General features: G+C 42.8%; 1 protein-coding gene across 1 annotated transcript in view; it reads right to left on the reverse strand.

Moving 5' to 3' along the window:
- The window catches only part of nalcn (sodium leak channel, non-selective), a 177576-nt gene that overhangs the window by 25918 nt on the left and 136810 nt on the right, over nt 1-14848 (reverse strand). Inside the window, exons 21-31 of the mRNA XM_056289287.1 lie at nt 13333-13424; nt 12991-13113; nt 12755-12811; nt 8212-8332; nt 7414-7545; nt 5788-5955; nt 5069-5173; nt 2170-2276; nt 1935-2055; nt 1465-1563; nt 1271-1364 (exon numbers count right to left, since the gene is read on the reverse strand). Coding sequence (XP_056145262.1) covers nt 1271-1364; nt 1465-1563; nt 1935-2055; nt 2170-2276; nt 5069-5173; nt 5788-5955; nt 7414-7545; nt 8212-8332; nt 12755-12811; nt 12991-13113; nt 13333-13424 — 1219 coding nt within the window. The remainder of the gene's footprint in view (nt 1-1270; nt 1365-1464; nt 1564-1934; nt 2056-2169; nt 2277-5068; nt 5174-5787; nt 5956-7413; nt 7546-8211; nt 8333-12754; nt 12812-12990; nt 13114-13332; nt 13425-14848) is intronic.

A 14848-nucleotide genomic window follows, 5' to 3' on the forward strand; every position in this document is an offset into this window, starting at 1 on the left:
GGTGCCTTCCTTTGGATGTTTTCCAGGCATGTCCAACTGGGAAGAAACCCCAGGGCAGACCCAAAACTTGCTGGGTGACTACATGTCCAATCTGGCCTGAGAGCACCTTGGGATCCTCCACGAGAAGCTGGAGGGCATTGCTGGGGAGAGGGAAGTCTGGAGTGCCCTACTTAGCTTGCTGCCACCACAACCTGACCCCAGAGAAGTGGCTGATGATGAGATGAGAGAAGATAATAAAGTAGAAATTCTAATCAACTTTTAAAAGGGGATCTTATGTGTTTACGTGTAGAATCTCCTGAGTGAGACATTGCCTATTCAAAACCAGTTGAGTTCTGTGACGATGATCCAGTGCTGTGTGAGTGATACTGGCACTGAGGGCCTTTGTATGTGGATCTGAGCTGGTTTGGCACAGCTGGTGTCAGCAGAACTGCTGACTAAGACAGAGGCCATTGATTTTCTGTTAGTTTCAGGACTGATGTGTGTTATCAGGCCCTGTGGAGGATACTGTTTCCGTTACAGCCTCCAATATGCCTCATCTACACAGACAGAGAACTGTGTCAGTGGAGTGCAATGTGGGAATGCAATTTATGCAAACAACGAGCCAGTTTGTCTGGTTTTAAATGAAGAGAGTCTCTGCATATTTCTCAGTTGAAGGCCTTCATTAAAGGTGACTGAATACAGGCCAAATGAAGCCTGAATGTAGACTGAATGTAGACCAAATGTAGACTGAATGTAGAACATATAGACCGACTATAGACTGCATATTGATCTGTTGTAGACTGAATATAGACCAAATGTAAACCAAATATAGACCACATGTACACTGAGTATAGACAACATGTAGGCTGAATGTGGAATCTATCCATCCATCCATCCATTATCCGAACCGCTTATCCTGCTCTCAGGGTCACGGGGATGCTGGAGCTTATACCAGCAGTCATTGGGCGGCAGGCGGGGAGACACCCTGGACAGGCCGCCAGGCCATAATCTATTGTATGCTGCATCAAAGATGCTCTGTATTGTGGGGTGTTGGATGTCACAGAAAGTGAAGGTGATTGCCGAGCTCTGATTGGTCTAACACTGTGCCAATCATTATTTTGTAAAGGGTCAATTGGGGCTTTGAATTCACTTAATTTAAAGTGCAGTTTTGTAGTGCAATGAAAACAATTTGTACATGTACATGTAATATGTAACTGCATGTGTTTCGATGTGTTATGTTTTGGTGTGTGTGTGTGTGTGTGTGTGTGTGTGTGTGTGTGTGTATAAGTACCTGGGCGAGGTGGTAGGTGTAGTGGCTGGGCGATCTTCAGTCGACTCTTCAGATCCTCCCATCTCCTCTGGTCCACCGTCAGCAGAGCGGTGCCCTGTTGGTGAAAGATAGAACAACAATGTGACACCGCTGCGCACCTGAAACTCACAACTCACAGATTTCTGATCTTTGGGAGACGTCTGTAAAGTCCTCACCTTGTTCTCATTGAAGTTTGCAATGACTACACCCACGAAGAGGGTGAGTCCAATCATGCAGCCAAGAAACACAAAGACATGGATGTAGATGCCATGGATCTGTAAGCAGACAGAGAGTTCAAGCAATCACACCTCATTCACATGTAAACATGTAATGCAATGCACTTTACATGAAAACATGAAAAATAAGAATATATGTAGAATCAGAGAGATACATAGAATACACATAAACATTAACAAATAAAAAAATCCTGAAAGGGTGAGCATGAAACCTTTAGATATGTTATTTGGGAGGTTGGGCTCGGGATAAAAAACTTGGAGAACAAGAAATCTACTTGGAAAAGACATTTACAGGTTAAAAAAATAGAAGAAATGCATGGTCTACATTGATAAAACAGACAACAGGAATAAATAATGAGGAAAATAAACATTTAGTGGGAGGGTAGTACAGGAAAACAGAAGTCTGGTACCGGTCCAACGCGATGAATAATGACGTCTCGGACCTCCACCCAGCCTTTGAGTGATAGCACCTCAAATAGAGCCAGCATGGCGTTTCCCACATTGTCAAAGTTAAAATTGCGCGGGTTGGCCCTGTGAAATCACGAGATTATACATCATTTACTGAGCTAAAATTAAAAAAACTAAAACAAAACAGAAAGCCATTAGTGATGAGATTAGCGTTTCTCTATAAATTAGACATCATACCAGACTCTCGGCACCCAGAAACCGGGTTTCTTCTCCCCAGCCTTCAGTTTCAGATTAAGATTTTTGGAAACGCTGACATTTATCCTGAATATCCCATGGCAATCTTCCTGCAACCATGCATGACATTGTATGTTCAACAGTCATTAAACAGCCACTGACACAAGCAGCAGGATTAGAGGAACAAGCAGACAAGTGATCTTACAGAGTAAAGTCCTTCCACTCACTTTTAGTTAAAAATCCAGCCAAATAATTTGGATTTAATCAGACAAGTTTTATTGTGTAATATTGTTAGATGTGTCATTTTTTCAGCTTCATATCATTTGATTTGTTATAACAGTTTTAGCATGCCCTCTGTCAACACAGACAATTCTCAGGAGATTGATGTCACAAGTCTCTTTACTGACAGCTAGTTAGCTTGCTAACTTACATCTACTACTACTTTCGTCTGCTCCCATTAGGGGTCGCCACAGCGAATCATCCGTTTCCAACTCTTCCTGTCCTCTGCATCTTCCTGTCAGGCCAGCCACCTGCACGTCCTCCCTCGCCACATCCATGAACCTCCTCTCTGGCCTTCCTCTTTTCCTCTTCCCTGGCAGCTCCATATTCAGCATCCTTCTCCCAATATACCCAGCATCTCTCCTCCACACATCCAAACCATCTCAATCTTGCCTCTCTTGCTTTGTCTACAAACTGTCCAACCTGAGCTGTCCCTCAATATAATCATTCCTAATCCTGTCCTTCTTCGTCACTCCCACTGAAAATCTTAGTATCTTCAACTCTGCCACCTCCAGCTGTGCCTCCTGTCTTTTCATCAGTGCCACTGTCTCCAAACCATACAACAAAGCTGGTCTCACTACCATCTTGTAAACCTTCCCTTTAACTCTTGCTGGTACCCTTCTGTTGCAAATCACTGCTGACACTCTTCTCCACCCACTCCAGCCTGCCTACACTCTCTTCTTCACCTCTCTTCTGCACTCTCCATTACTTTGAACAGTTGACTCCAAGTATTTAGACTCATCAACCTTCATCACCTCTACTCCTTGTATCCTCACCATTCCATTGGCCTCCCTCTTGTCCACGTGTATGTATTCCATCTTGCTCCGACTGACTTTCATTCCTCTTCTCTCCAGTGTATACCTCCATCTCTCCAGGTTCTCCTCAACTGAAACCCTACTCTTGCTACAGATCACAATGTCATCTGTGAACATCAAAGTCCATAGAGACTCCTGCCTGATCTCGTCCGTCAACCTGTCCATCACCATTGCAAACAAGAAAGGGCTCAGAGCTCATCCTATATGTAATCCAACCTCCACCTTGAACCCATCCGTCATTCCAACCACACACCTCACCACTATCACACTGCCCTCATACATATCCTACAACACTCCTACATACTTCTCTGCCACTCCCAACTTCCTCATATAATACCACACCTCCTCTCTCGGCACCCTGTCATATGCTTTCTCTAAATCAACAAAGACACAATGTAACTCCTTCTGGCCTTCTCTATACTTCTCAATCAACATTCTCAAAGCAAACATCGCATCTGTGTGCTCTTTCGTGGCATGAAACCATACTGCTGCTCGCTATTCATCACCTCTCTTCTTAGCCTAGCTTCTCTTACTCTTTCCCATATCTTCAAGCTGTGGCTGGTTAACTTTAAACCTCTGTAGTTGCTAGTTCTGCACATCACCCTTATACTTGACAATCGGTACCAGTATACTTCTTCTCCACTCCTCAGACATCCTCTCACTTTCCAAGATTGTGTTAAACAATCTAGTTAAAAACCCCACTGCCATCTCTCCTAAACATCTCCATGCCTCCACAGGTATGTCATCTGGACCAACCGCCTTTCCACTCTTCATCCTCTTCATAGCTGCCCTTATGTTCTCCTTGCTAATCCACCACACTCCCTGATTCACTATCCCTACATCATCCAACCTTCTCTCAGTCATTGTCTTCATTAATCAGCCCCTCGAAGTACTCCTTCCACCTTCTCAACACACTCTCCTCGCTTGTCGGCACATTTCCATCTCTATCCTTGATCGCCCTAACCTGCTGCACATCCTTCCCAGCTCGGTCCCTCTGTCTAGCCAATTGGTACAAGTCCCGTTCTCCTTCCTTAGTGTCCAACCTCTCACACAACTCATCATATGCCATTTCCTTTGCCTTCACAGCTTTTCTCTTCACTTTACGCTCATTTCCTTGTACTCCTGTCTACTTTCTTCATCTCTCTGACAATCCCACTTATTCTTCACCAACCTCGCCCACTGTATACTTTGCTGTACTTCCTCATTCCACCACCAAGTCTCCTTGTTTTCCTTCCTCTGTCCTGATGACACACCAAGTACCTTCCTAGCTGTCTCGCTCACCACTTCTGTGGTAGTTGCCTAACCATCAAGCAACTCTTCACTGCCACCGAGTGCCTGTCTTAACTCCTCCCTGAACTCCACACAACAGTCCTCCTGCTTCAGCTTCCACCATTTGATCCTTGGCTCTGTGTTCACTCTCTTTCTCTTCTTGGTCTCCAAAGTCATCCTACAGACCACTTGCTAACTTACATGATGTATTCAAAAACAGACGAGGTAACACACTGATGATGACAATTCTATCCAATCTAATCAGAGTATTTGATGATGTAATTTATTAACGGAAGCTGATTGGTTTTCTGAAACGGTTTTATTATGCTGACAATCAGGAGGAGAGTTTCTCAAGGAGCTTTAGTCAGATTTCTCAACAACAGCAGTTATACTATTGCGGGTGACTTAACATTAATAAACCCTCTGTTAAAACATACATTGAGATTGAAAAATATGGTTTTCACTGGACTGGTTCTTTACCATGTGTTTATCTGCAAATGGGCAAAGCTTCTATAGAGGGCTCTTGTTTCAGTCTGTACCTGTCTGATTATATGTGGGTCGTTGCATTTGGCAAGCTTTCCAGCAAACAGCTGAACCCCAAAGCTTGCAAACACCAGCATTAATGTGAGCAGCAGGATGGAAACCTGTTTATAAAAGAGATCGATTAATAGTTCAGATAGACTGGACATTCCAACACACCTCAATATACCCCCATGGTTTACAGGAGGGGCAAAACTGCATTCAGAATGTATCTTGCTTCCAGGATGTAAAGTATTTCCAAGTAAGACAGGATATTAGGACGGGACAAAATGTAGAGAGGGGTGTGATTTGATTGGACTGGGAGCAAAACAACTGATGATATTATTGGTTGGGATGTTGCTTGCTTGCCTGCTCACACTTGATGACACAATCACAAAAACCTGGCTATTTTAGAGGAACTTAAGCTGATTAGGTTTTGATGTGACATAAGTTCACATGTTGTTTTTTTTTTTGTTTTTTGTTTTTACCATGTTGTTGGATAGGTGCATAATATGATCGGGGAAATGAGCTAACAAGGTAAAATAATCAATTTTCATTTCATGTTGTCTTAAAAGGGTAAAAGCCTACAAGCCTACAGACGTATGCCAGAAAACCCCTCACCATGGAAAATCCTAGTTGGGACAGTGTGACTCAGAATGTGACTCTAGATATACTGTGTAAAGTCAGTCTGAGTGTCTGTGCGCACGTATGCATATGGTATGAATGCATGATCACTGACCAGGAAAATCTCCTTGAATCCCTTCAGCACCTCCCTCACCACCTTCCTCATCTGAGGAACAAGCTTGAAGATCCTTAGCGGACGCAGGCAGCGCAACATCATCAGCAGCTGAGCGCCGGATTCAGGAGGGACGTCGGGGGGAAGCCAGCACAAAAAGATAAGACTCACCTGCAAAGACAGGAGGAAAAAGTTGAGATTTCAAGAGAAAAAAAAAAAGTTTTTCTCAATTGCTTAAATGCAATTCCTGAAACAGTGTCTACATTCTCAAAACTATAAATGCAATTCCCACAATAGTTTTTTATTTGGCAGAATAACTATACTTCACCTGCAAAAGTCCCCAAAATATTCCAAATATTTATCTCATATTTCAAAATTAAATAAATTGCCAGTGAGTACAACAATGTCACCAAATGGAAATATGTCTTCATCATTGTGCAAATAAAGACAGGCAATATGCTAAATATATTTAGCAAAGAAATATATATTAGCATCAATATGACATAGAAAACCCTGAATGCAGCTTCCTTTACATTAAATACCAGACTCAGACCTGATGGTCACCAAATTCTTGTCATTCGTCACTAGAATATGGTGTCTGATATTTCTGTTAATAATGATTGTGCTGCACACAATTCTCCAAAAATATTATTTACAGTATTCCAGTGTTCCAAACTACTGTAATATAAACTAAAATACTGTAAAGATACTATACAGTATCTTACACTATTTTACTATACAATACTATAAAGATACTCTCAAGGTCAAATTTACAGACTACTGAATTCAACTGAAAACAATATCATCCATTTTGATTAGCAAGACTATTTTTTGTGTCAGTTCTACGATGTTTGTATTAACAGGGTTGCAAAATTGTGCTTTGATTTGCATTTTGTGCAAAAGCATCAGCAAAAATAGTGTTTTAGGCAAATGATGGTGTGGGGTTTGACACACTATTTATCACATAGACAATCATTTGCATTTTTGAGCAATTAAGAAAAACTTTAAGACTTATTGCAAACCTGAAGGACTTTTCATACCATGCTGTAGATGTCAAACACAGCTGTCTCAGGTCACATCAGGCTTAAATCCGCCTCATTTTAGCATCAACATCTACTAGAAAACAAATTCCAGCTGTCTCCCCTCCCCAGACTTAACAGCATGCTGTAAAACGTGACAGTTCTTTAAAAGCCAGCTCTATCTCATGGCCACCCTGTGTTGCATCATCTCTATGTAAATTACGTGCATGCAAAAAGACATGGAGTTATTTTGAAAAGCCAAGGAAGCAGTAATAAACAAGAACTGGAATAATGATAGCAATATATTGTAAACCAAATGAAGTTGTTATGAAAGTTATTAAGTCATTAAAAGGCAATCATCACAAAATCAGCCACACGCTCATTAACCAGAGATGTAATCAAACAGTTTTCATTGCCTTGTTTGAGTCAAAACGTGTTGCACCTGCCTAAATAGACTGCTAAACTCTCAGCGACTTCTATAAGAACATGCTGACTTAAAAAAGACACTGAAGTCAAGCACTGAGGTCACATATAAAGGTTTTAGGCTGACGGATGATTTCCCTGAGAATGTGAAGTGGGATTAAGAGGCCGTGGATGCTGCCATTCTTACAAGGTAGATGAAGATGTCCATGACTCCTCCGAAGTCTCTGATGACAGCGGTGGGAGTGAAGAACAGACCGTCTGCCATGATCTTCAGGTTCAGCTCGATGCTCATGAAGATCACAAACACATACTCCCCAATCTGAAACACACACAACACCATCCAATTACGATCCATCCATCCATTTATATAACCATCCATCCATCCATTCATTCATTAATTTATACAATAATCCATGGATCCATGGATCCATCCAAACATACATTTATACAATAATCCATCCATCATTCATCCATTCATATGAGCCTTCCATTTATACAATCATCCATCTAGTCCATCCATTTATACAATCATCATCCATCCATTATCCATCCATTGTTTATAAAATCATCCATCCATCCATCTATTTATACAACCATCCATCCATGTATACGATCATCCATTCATCCACCCATCCAGTTATACAATAATCCATACATAGATACATACATACATACATACATACATACATTTATTCAATAATTTGTTAATATATGCATCCATACATACATGCATACCATCATCAAACAACCATCCATCTGTGCACACATTTATACAACAATTCATTTCTCCATCCTCCATTTATAAATCATTGAACATCCATCCACCCATCCATCCAAACAAACATACATCCAAATATGTATAATAGATGTGTATGTGTCTACAATTCCTCGATCCAGTACATTAATGGCTCAAACATCCACCCATTTATCCATAAGATCGTTTGCACATCCATCCTTCAGCCATCCATCTGTGCAGTTTAACTACCTGTAATGTGGGAGCCTGCATGACCCTGGTGAAGGGCGATTCAAACATCATAGAGATGCAGGAGCAGATGGTAACCACAATCATTACCCAGTCTAGATAGGTCACCAGACCCAGGAGGTCACTGCAGGAACAAAGAAAGACAGACAGACAGACAGACAGACAGACAGACAGACAGACAGACAGACAGACACAGACACACACACACAAACACACACACACACACACACACACACACACACACAAAGGAAAATGCAAGGAGGTCTTATCAGAAGTTAGAATGATACACATATCTTGTTCTATTAGCTTAAGTAGGTTAGGCTAGCTGGTTTGTTTGCAAACTTACACCCAGTCAGGGACCATGCTTTCACCAAAGACAGGGTGTGTATGTGTGTACGCTTGCGCGCACATGTGCACACACGCGTGCATGCATGTGTCTTCTCCTGGATCGCCGCCTTGCCGTGGTGGAGAAGCTGATGTGTACAAATGATCCTAAGAGATATGCCATCCGGAGCCTGGCTCCTGGTGGGGTCACCCAGGGCGGATAGGTCAAGGGGGAGGTTCCAGACGAAGCGTGAGCCAACAAACACCTCAATGGCAGAACTGGCAGAAGATGTCTCCAGGTCACATCACAACAGCAGTGAAGGTGGATGAAGGCTGAGTAGGAGGATAGTCTCCAATCATCTTTGTTCTCCATGTCATTGGACTCTGGTCACCCACCCCTGCCAAGGACCATGTGGTGGCTGCAGGCACATCAGCCTCTCCATGTAAAACTGTCACACACAGGCATCCTCCTGCAAGGGAATCAACCCATTAACATCCTGGGTCAAAGCACTGTAGCAATCAGGAAGAGGTGATGGGAGCAGGATGGTGACGTCTGGCAGCCTGCTCACCCCAGTTGAGGAGGGGGCTAGAAAAGGTGCCCTAAACACAGTCTGCCTCATACCTCGTCTGGATCACTACATCCAGAGGGATCATCATCATGTGGTCAGAAAGAGAAACTGGAATATCCGAGCCTTCATGGACAATCAATCCAATGATCAACCTGAATGGCGTATTGTCATCATTACCCGAGAGCTGAGGAGATTCTAGATTGATATTGCCACACTCTCTGAAACCCGACTGCCTAACCAAGCGCGGCTGAAAAAAAAGGGGTGGTGACACTTTCTTCTGGAAAGAAAAAGCAGCTGATCAGCCAAGGATCCAGGATGTTGGCTTTGCCATCAAAAACAGCTTCACTTGCCACCTTGCTAAGCTTCCGCTGGGCACCAATGAACCCCTGATGATAATATGACTGACACTTGTAAATAACCAAAGCGTCACTGTTATCAATGCATACGCTCCAACACTTCACTCACAACATGAAGTAAAGGAGACCTTCTATGCTGACCTAGACAATGTTCTCACCAAAATCCCAAAGAAGGATAAGCTAATCCTGCTTGGAGATTTCAATGCCAGAGTCGGACAAAATTACAACTTGTGGAGAGGCATAATTGGCAAGGAAGGAGTTGGAAACACAAACTCCAATGGCATCCTACTGTTCACAACAAGCTCAGAACACAGCCTAACCATCACCAACACACCCTTCCGTCAGAAGAACAAATTTAAAACAACCTAAAGGTACCCTCGTTCTAACATGTGATACTACATTACTGTCCATCAAAGAGACTGATGAGAGGTACTAAATACCAGAGTGATGATCAGTGCAAATAACTGCTGGACTGACCACCACCTTATCCGCTTCACCCTGTCCATCCATCTTCAATGGAAAAGAAGGCTGCAGAAAAAGCAGAGCCGCTCAAAGCTTAACCTCAAACAACCGACTGATATCTCCTCTCGTCAACAGTTCCAGGCCATGCTCAGTACATCCAGATGATATCGAAAGCCACTAGGATATGCTCAAGACTGCAATCACTGGCACCTGTAAAACCACTCTTGGACATGAGATGAAGAACCACCAAGATTAGTTTGATGAGAATGACCTGGAAATCCAACGGTTACTCAAACATCAAGAGGAAAGCCTTTACTCTCTGGCAGAATGACATCCATTTGGCTTGTTTATTTTGGTAGCTGTCCATGCAAGAGAAAAGTCAGCCGTCCAAAGCTGGGTCAGGGAACTGAAGAACCAGTGATGGACAAAGAAGGCCCTTGAGAGCCAACACTTTGCAGACTCTGGGGATACTGGAGGCTTCTTCGATGCTATTTAAGCAATATATGGTCCCAGCCACCACTGCTAACCCCCCCTTCACTCCAAAGATGGGCACACACTGCTAACAGACGAGTCAATCAAAGAGAGGTGGAAAGAGCACCAGGACCTTTTAAACCAGGACTCTAGCCCTGAGATGGATGCTCTACAACAACTCCTTCAACAACCCAATGAGGAAGACATAGCAGCACCATCTTGTGTAAGCGAAGTCCAGGATGCCATCAGGAAGATGAAAATCGACAAGGCTGCTGGTCCTGATGGAATACTGGCAGAAGTACTGAGGGCAGGTGGACCTACACTCTTCAGACATATGCATGCCCTGCCTACTTAAAATATGTGAAAAAGAGGAAATCCCCTGCGCAACTTAGGGACACACACACATTGTCCTTTTCTTTAAGAAAGGAGACAAAGCTGAGTGTGGAAACTACCATGGCATTTCCCTGCATTCCACCACAGGAAAAGCTCTGCCTAGGGTCCTCTTCCCAATATTAGAGGAAATTCTGCCAGAATCCCAGAGTGGTTTTCAGAGGCACCACGGACATGATTTTTACTGCTCACCAACTCCGAAACCCCCCCCCCCCAAAAAAAAACCCAGGGACAGAATCAGCCATTGAACATGGCATTTACAGACTTAACCGAAGCTTTTGATTCCGTAAACCACCAGGCCTTCTGGCTAATTCTGTAAAAAATAGACTGTCCTGACAAATATATCAGAGTATTATGACTACTACATGATAATATGTCAGCTAGAGTACTCGGGAGTTATGGAGACGAGACAGAGTCCTTCAAGGTCCACACAGGAGTTAAACAAGGCTGTGTCATTGCCCCAACCCTTTTCTCTGTCTTCATTGCCACCATCCTCCACCTCACGGGTCCCAATCTGCCTCAGGGCATCGAAATCATGCACAGAAATGATGGGAATCTTCTGAACCTTAACAGATTCAGGGCTAAAAGTAAAACCACCACCACATCCATCATTGAGCTGCAGTACACCAATGATAATGCCGTAGTGGCCCTTGTAGTAGAAGAACTGCAGACCCTACTGATGCCTTTGCAAAGACATACAAGCAGCTTCGCCAGACCATTAACATAAAAAAGACCCATATCCTCTACCAACCCCCATCCAACAGAAATATGCCTGCTCTGCCCCCATCCATCTCTCTAGACAACACCAGACTTAAAAACGAGGAACAGTTCCCATATATTGATAGCCTTCTCTCCTCTAAACCCAGCATTGACAATGAAATACACCATTGTCTAAGTTATGCCAGCCAAGCCTTCTCAAGATTGAGAAAAAAGGTTTAAGAAAACCGTGACCTTATGGCCAGAAAAAAAATTCTGGTGTACCAAGTGGTAGTGCTGCCCACCCTACTGTATAAGTCAGAAACATGGACCACATATAGCAGGCACCTGAAGGCACTCGAGGTATACCAACAGCGATGTATCAGGAAGATCCTTAAGATCAGCTGGGAGGATAAGCACACCAGTTTCAGCATCCTCGAGGAGGCCAACATGCCTGCTATAACTGCCACCACTGCACAACATCAGCTGAGATGGACTGGCCATGTTCTCCGCATATCTGACTCTTGACTACTGAAACGCGTCCTTTACTCTCAGCTCGAGACAGGATGCCGTGCCCCAGGAGGACAAAAGAAGCAATATAAGATAACATCAAAGTCCACATCACAAATTTTGGCATTGACCTTAACACGTGGGAACAAGCAGCAAAAAACAGGGAGGCCTGGAGATTGGCTGTCTGTGAGGGTGCTGTGCACTACAACCATGACCTCCACCATGCTGCTGAAAACAAGCACAGACTTTGAATGGAGTGAGACACCAGAAAGGCCCAAACCACATCCTCAACCACGTTTTCACACCCTTGTCCACACTGCCCAAAAATATGCGGCTCCAGGATCGACCTCTACACCCACCTGAAGACATCATACTCAACCCCCTGAGTGACTGATGATGATGATGGTGGCATGCGTGGTGTATGTGTGTGTGTGAGAGAGAGAGAGAGAGAGAGCATGGGTGTGTGCATGTGTACTTTGCAGTTTACAGCCCTATCTCCCCCACAGCAAGATGTCAGTAAAAGTCCCTTGGTGGCCAATGCAAACGACAGCTTATCACTTTTATTATCTGACTTCATGCTTTGCAGAATCCCAATTAGGTTTCATAAATGCTGAAATCTATTTCACAGCTTCACAATTTTCATTCCTTTCCACAGTTTTGGAGAAGCACACCAAGCAGGTAATAAGCTGCAGCATTAATAGGTAATCCAGCATTTTAGAGCGAGGAGATCGATAGAAACTCAACAAGTCAATAATTCATCAGACTTACTAAAGTTGGTGATATTTGGTGCTCTTCACTGCTCCTGTAATGGGATCTGTTTTGGATCTAGATAGAAATTCACATAAAATCGAATCAATCATCCACATTTCCACAAAGACTGCGATAAATTTGCTGACACTCCATCTTGTATTTTTGACCACTTAGTTGTTTTTCTTGTTCTGGCAGTATTTGAGCATGATGTATACCTCAAAAATTAAAAGTGAAAAACCAAAATCTGGTCTCACGCGTTAAATCGAGCCCGCACGATCATCCTACAGAAGTTCCTGAAACGGTGTTCGCGGCCCACGATGAAGAGAGGCTTGTCAAAGTATGGATGGTTCTCCCTCAGCTCCTCCTCCTGCACCTTGCTGCTCAAACCGACAATCACACGGACAAAGACGGATATCCATTACCAATAAATATCAACCAATAACACCAGAACTGATGACTGCAGACTTGAACTCTGAAAACTGCCGAAAGACGACAAGTCACAGTCAGCTGATAGTGTGAGATTCTAACTTTTTGTGTCAGAAAAATAGATTAGGCGGTGATATTGTTCATTTGTGTGTGTTTGTGAGTCTCTGTACCGTTTCATCTCTGCTTGTTCCTTCTTCTCTTGGATCATCTTGATCTCGCTGTCCTCTCTCTGGGCGTTACGATATCGGACTGTGCTGGAATGCTGGGAGAGATTGAAACATATACATTTATACAACAAATTAATATAGACCAATCAATCAATCAGCACTTTATTGGACTTTATATAGTATGGTTTGTACATAAAAGACAATACAGTGCACTTTACATAAGAACAGACAAATAAACTTAAAAATATGCACAAAAAAAAAGCAAGCATAGGAGATACATAAACAACACACAGGATATGCACATAAAATCCTAAATGAATATGAATAAATATGAATATGAAACCTGGTTAGGGTCAGGGTTTGAATAGTGGCACAACAGTACTTTTCAGCTCCATACTCATATTACTTAAATTGTAAAACTCTCGGACAGGAAGTGCAACCACACTGCATCGTTCTCTGATAGTACTTTGCAATTACATTGAACCATCATACGAGGAAATACGTAACTCTTCTGTCTAAGGATACTGACTATATTTGTACACATTTAGAGTCAATCTGAAACCCTCTCTGTAATGATTCCTCCCTCTCCATTAGTGATGAAACGATAATTCAAACAACAGAAAATAATGTATAATGGTACAAATTGTCCAATTCGTATTATGATAAAATAAAAACTCGAGCAATTTTTTGGCTGTTGGTCAGAGTACGTAAACTATGGCAGAGATACGTATGCATCCCCGTGACCCTGAGAGCAGGATAAGCAGTTCAGATAATGGATGATGGACATTTTATAGACAAAATGATTACGTTTGTCTATAAAAATAAAATTAATACGTATCCTAGGGATGGGTACTGAAACCTGGTACTAAATGGGAACCGGTGCAAAATCATTAAAGACCGTAGTATTGATAAGCTCCGACGTTAACGGTTCTGCTACCAGTATTAGAGAAATTGAGAAAATAAACTTCCTATTTTTTTAGGCTACATAAACCTCGTCTTGCACCTTTTATCTCAGCAACTGTTTCTAATTTGCAATAAAATCAAGACGTGTCTATGATGCAGAGATCTCTCTCTCAGAGCCTGTCGTATGTGCGACGTGAGGGGTGGGGCCAGCTCTTTGCTTCTTTCTCACACACACACACACAGCCTGCTGTTAGTGACAACGGCGGAGAGGACTGAATGGTCACAAGTCTGGTTACACTTCACTAGAGTCGATGCTGACAATGCTTGTTGCCACCAGTGCAACAAGTCTTATGCATGTGAGGGCTGAAACACAAGCAATCTCTAGAAACATCTGGTGAAAGTGCATCAAATACAGGTGGAGAAAGGCAGTTTTCGACTGCCCAGCTCGTAGTTCATCTCTCATTGCCCCATCCACCTCAGGTATATGTTATGTCTGCTAGCAGCCTCAAGCCCACACAGGGCTAACTAAATTGTACACACATGGGTGGATGATTAAAAGTAATACTCTGCTCAGACATGAGAAAATAAATCAATGTTAATTCTGTTCTTAATTTTT

This window comes from Lampris incognitus, chromosome 11 (genome assembly GCF_029633865.1).
Source record: "Lampris incognitus isolate fLamInc1 chromosome 11, fLamInc1.hap2, whole genome shotgun sequence".
NCBI lineage: Eukaryota > Metazoa > Chordata > Actinopteri > Lampriformes > Lampridae > Lampris > Lampris incognitus.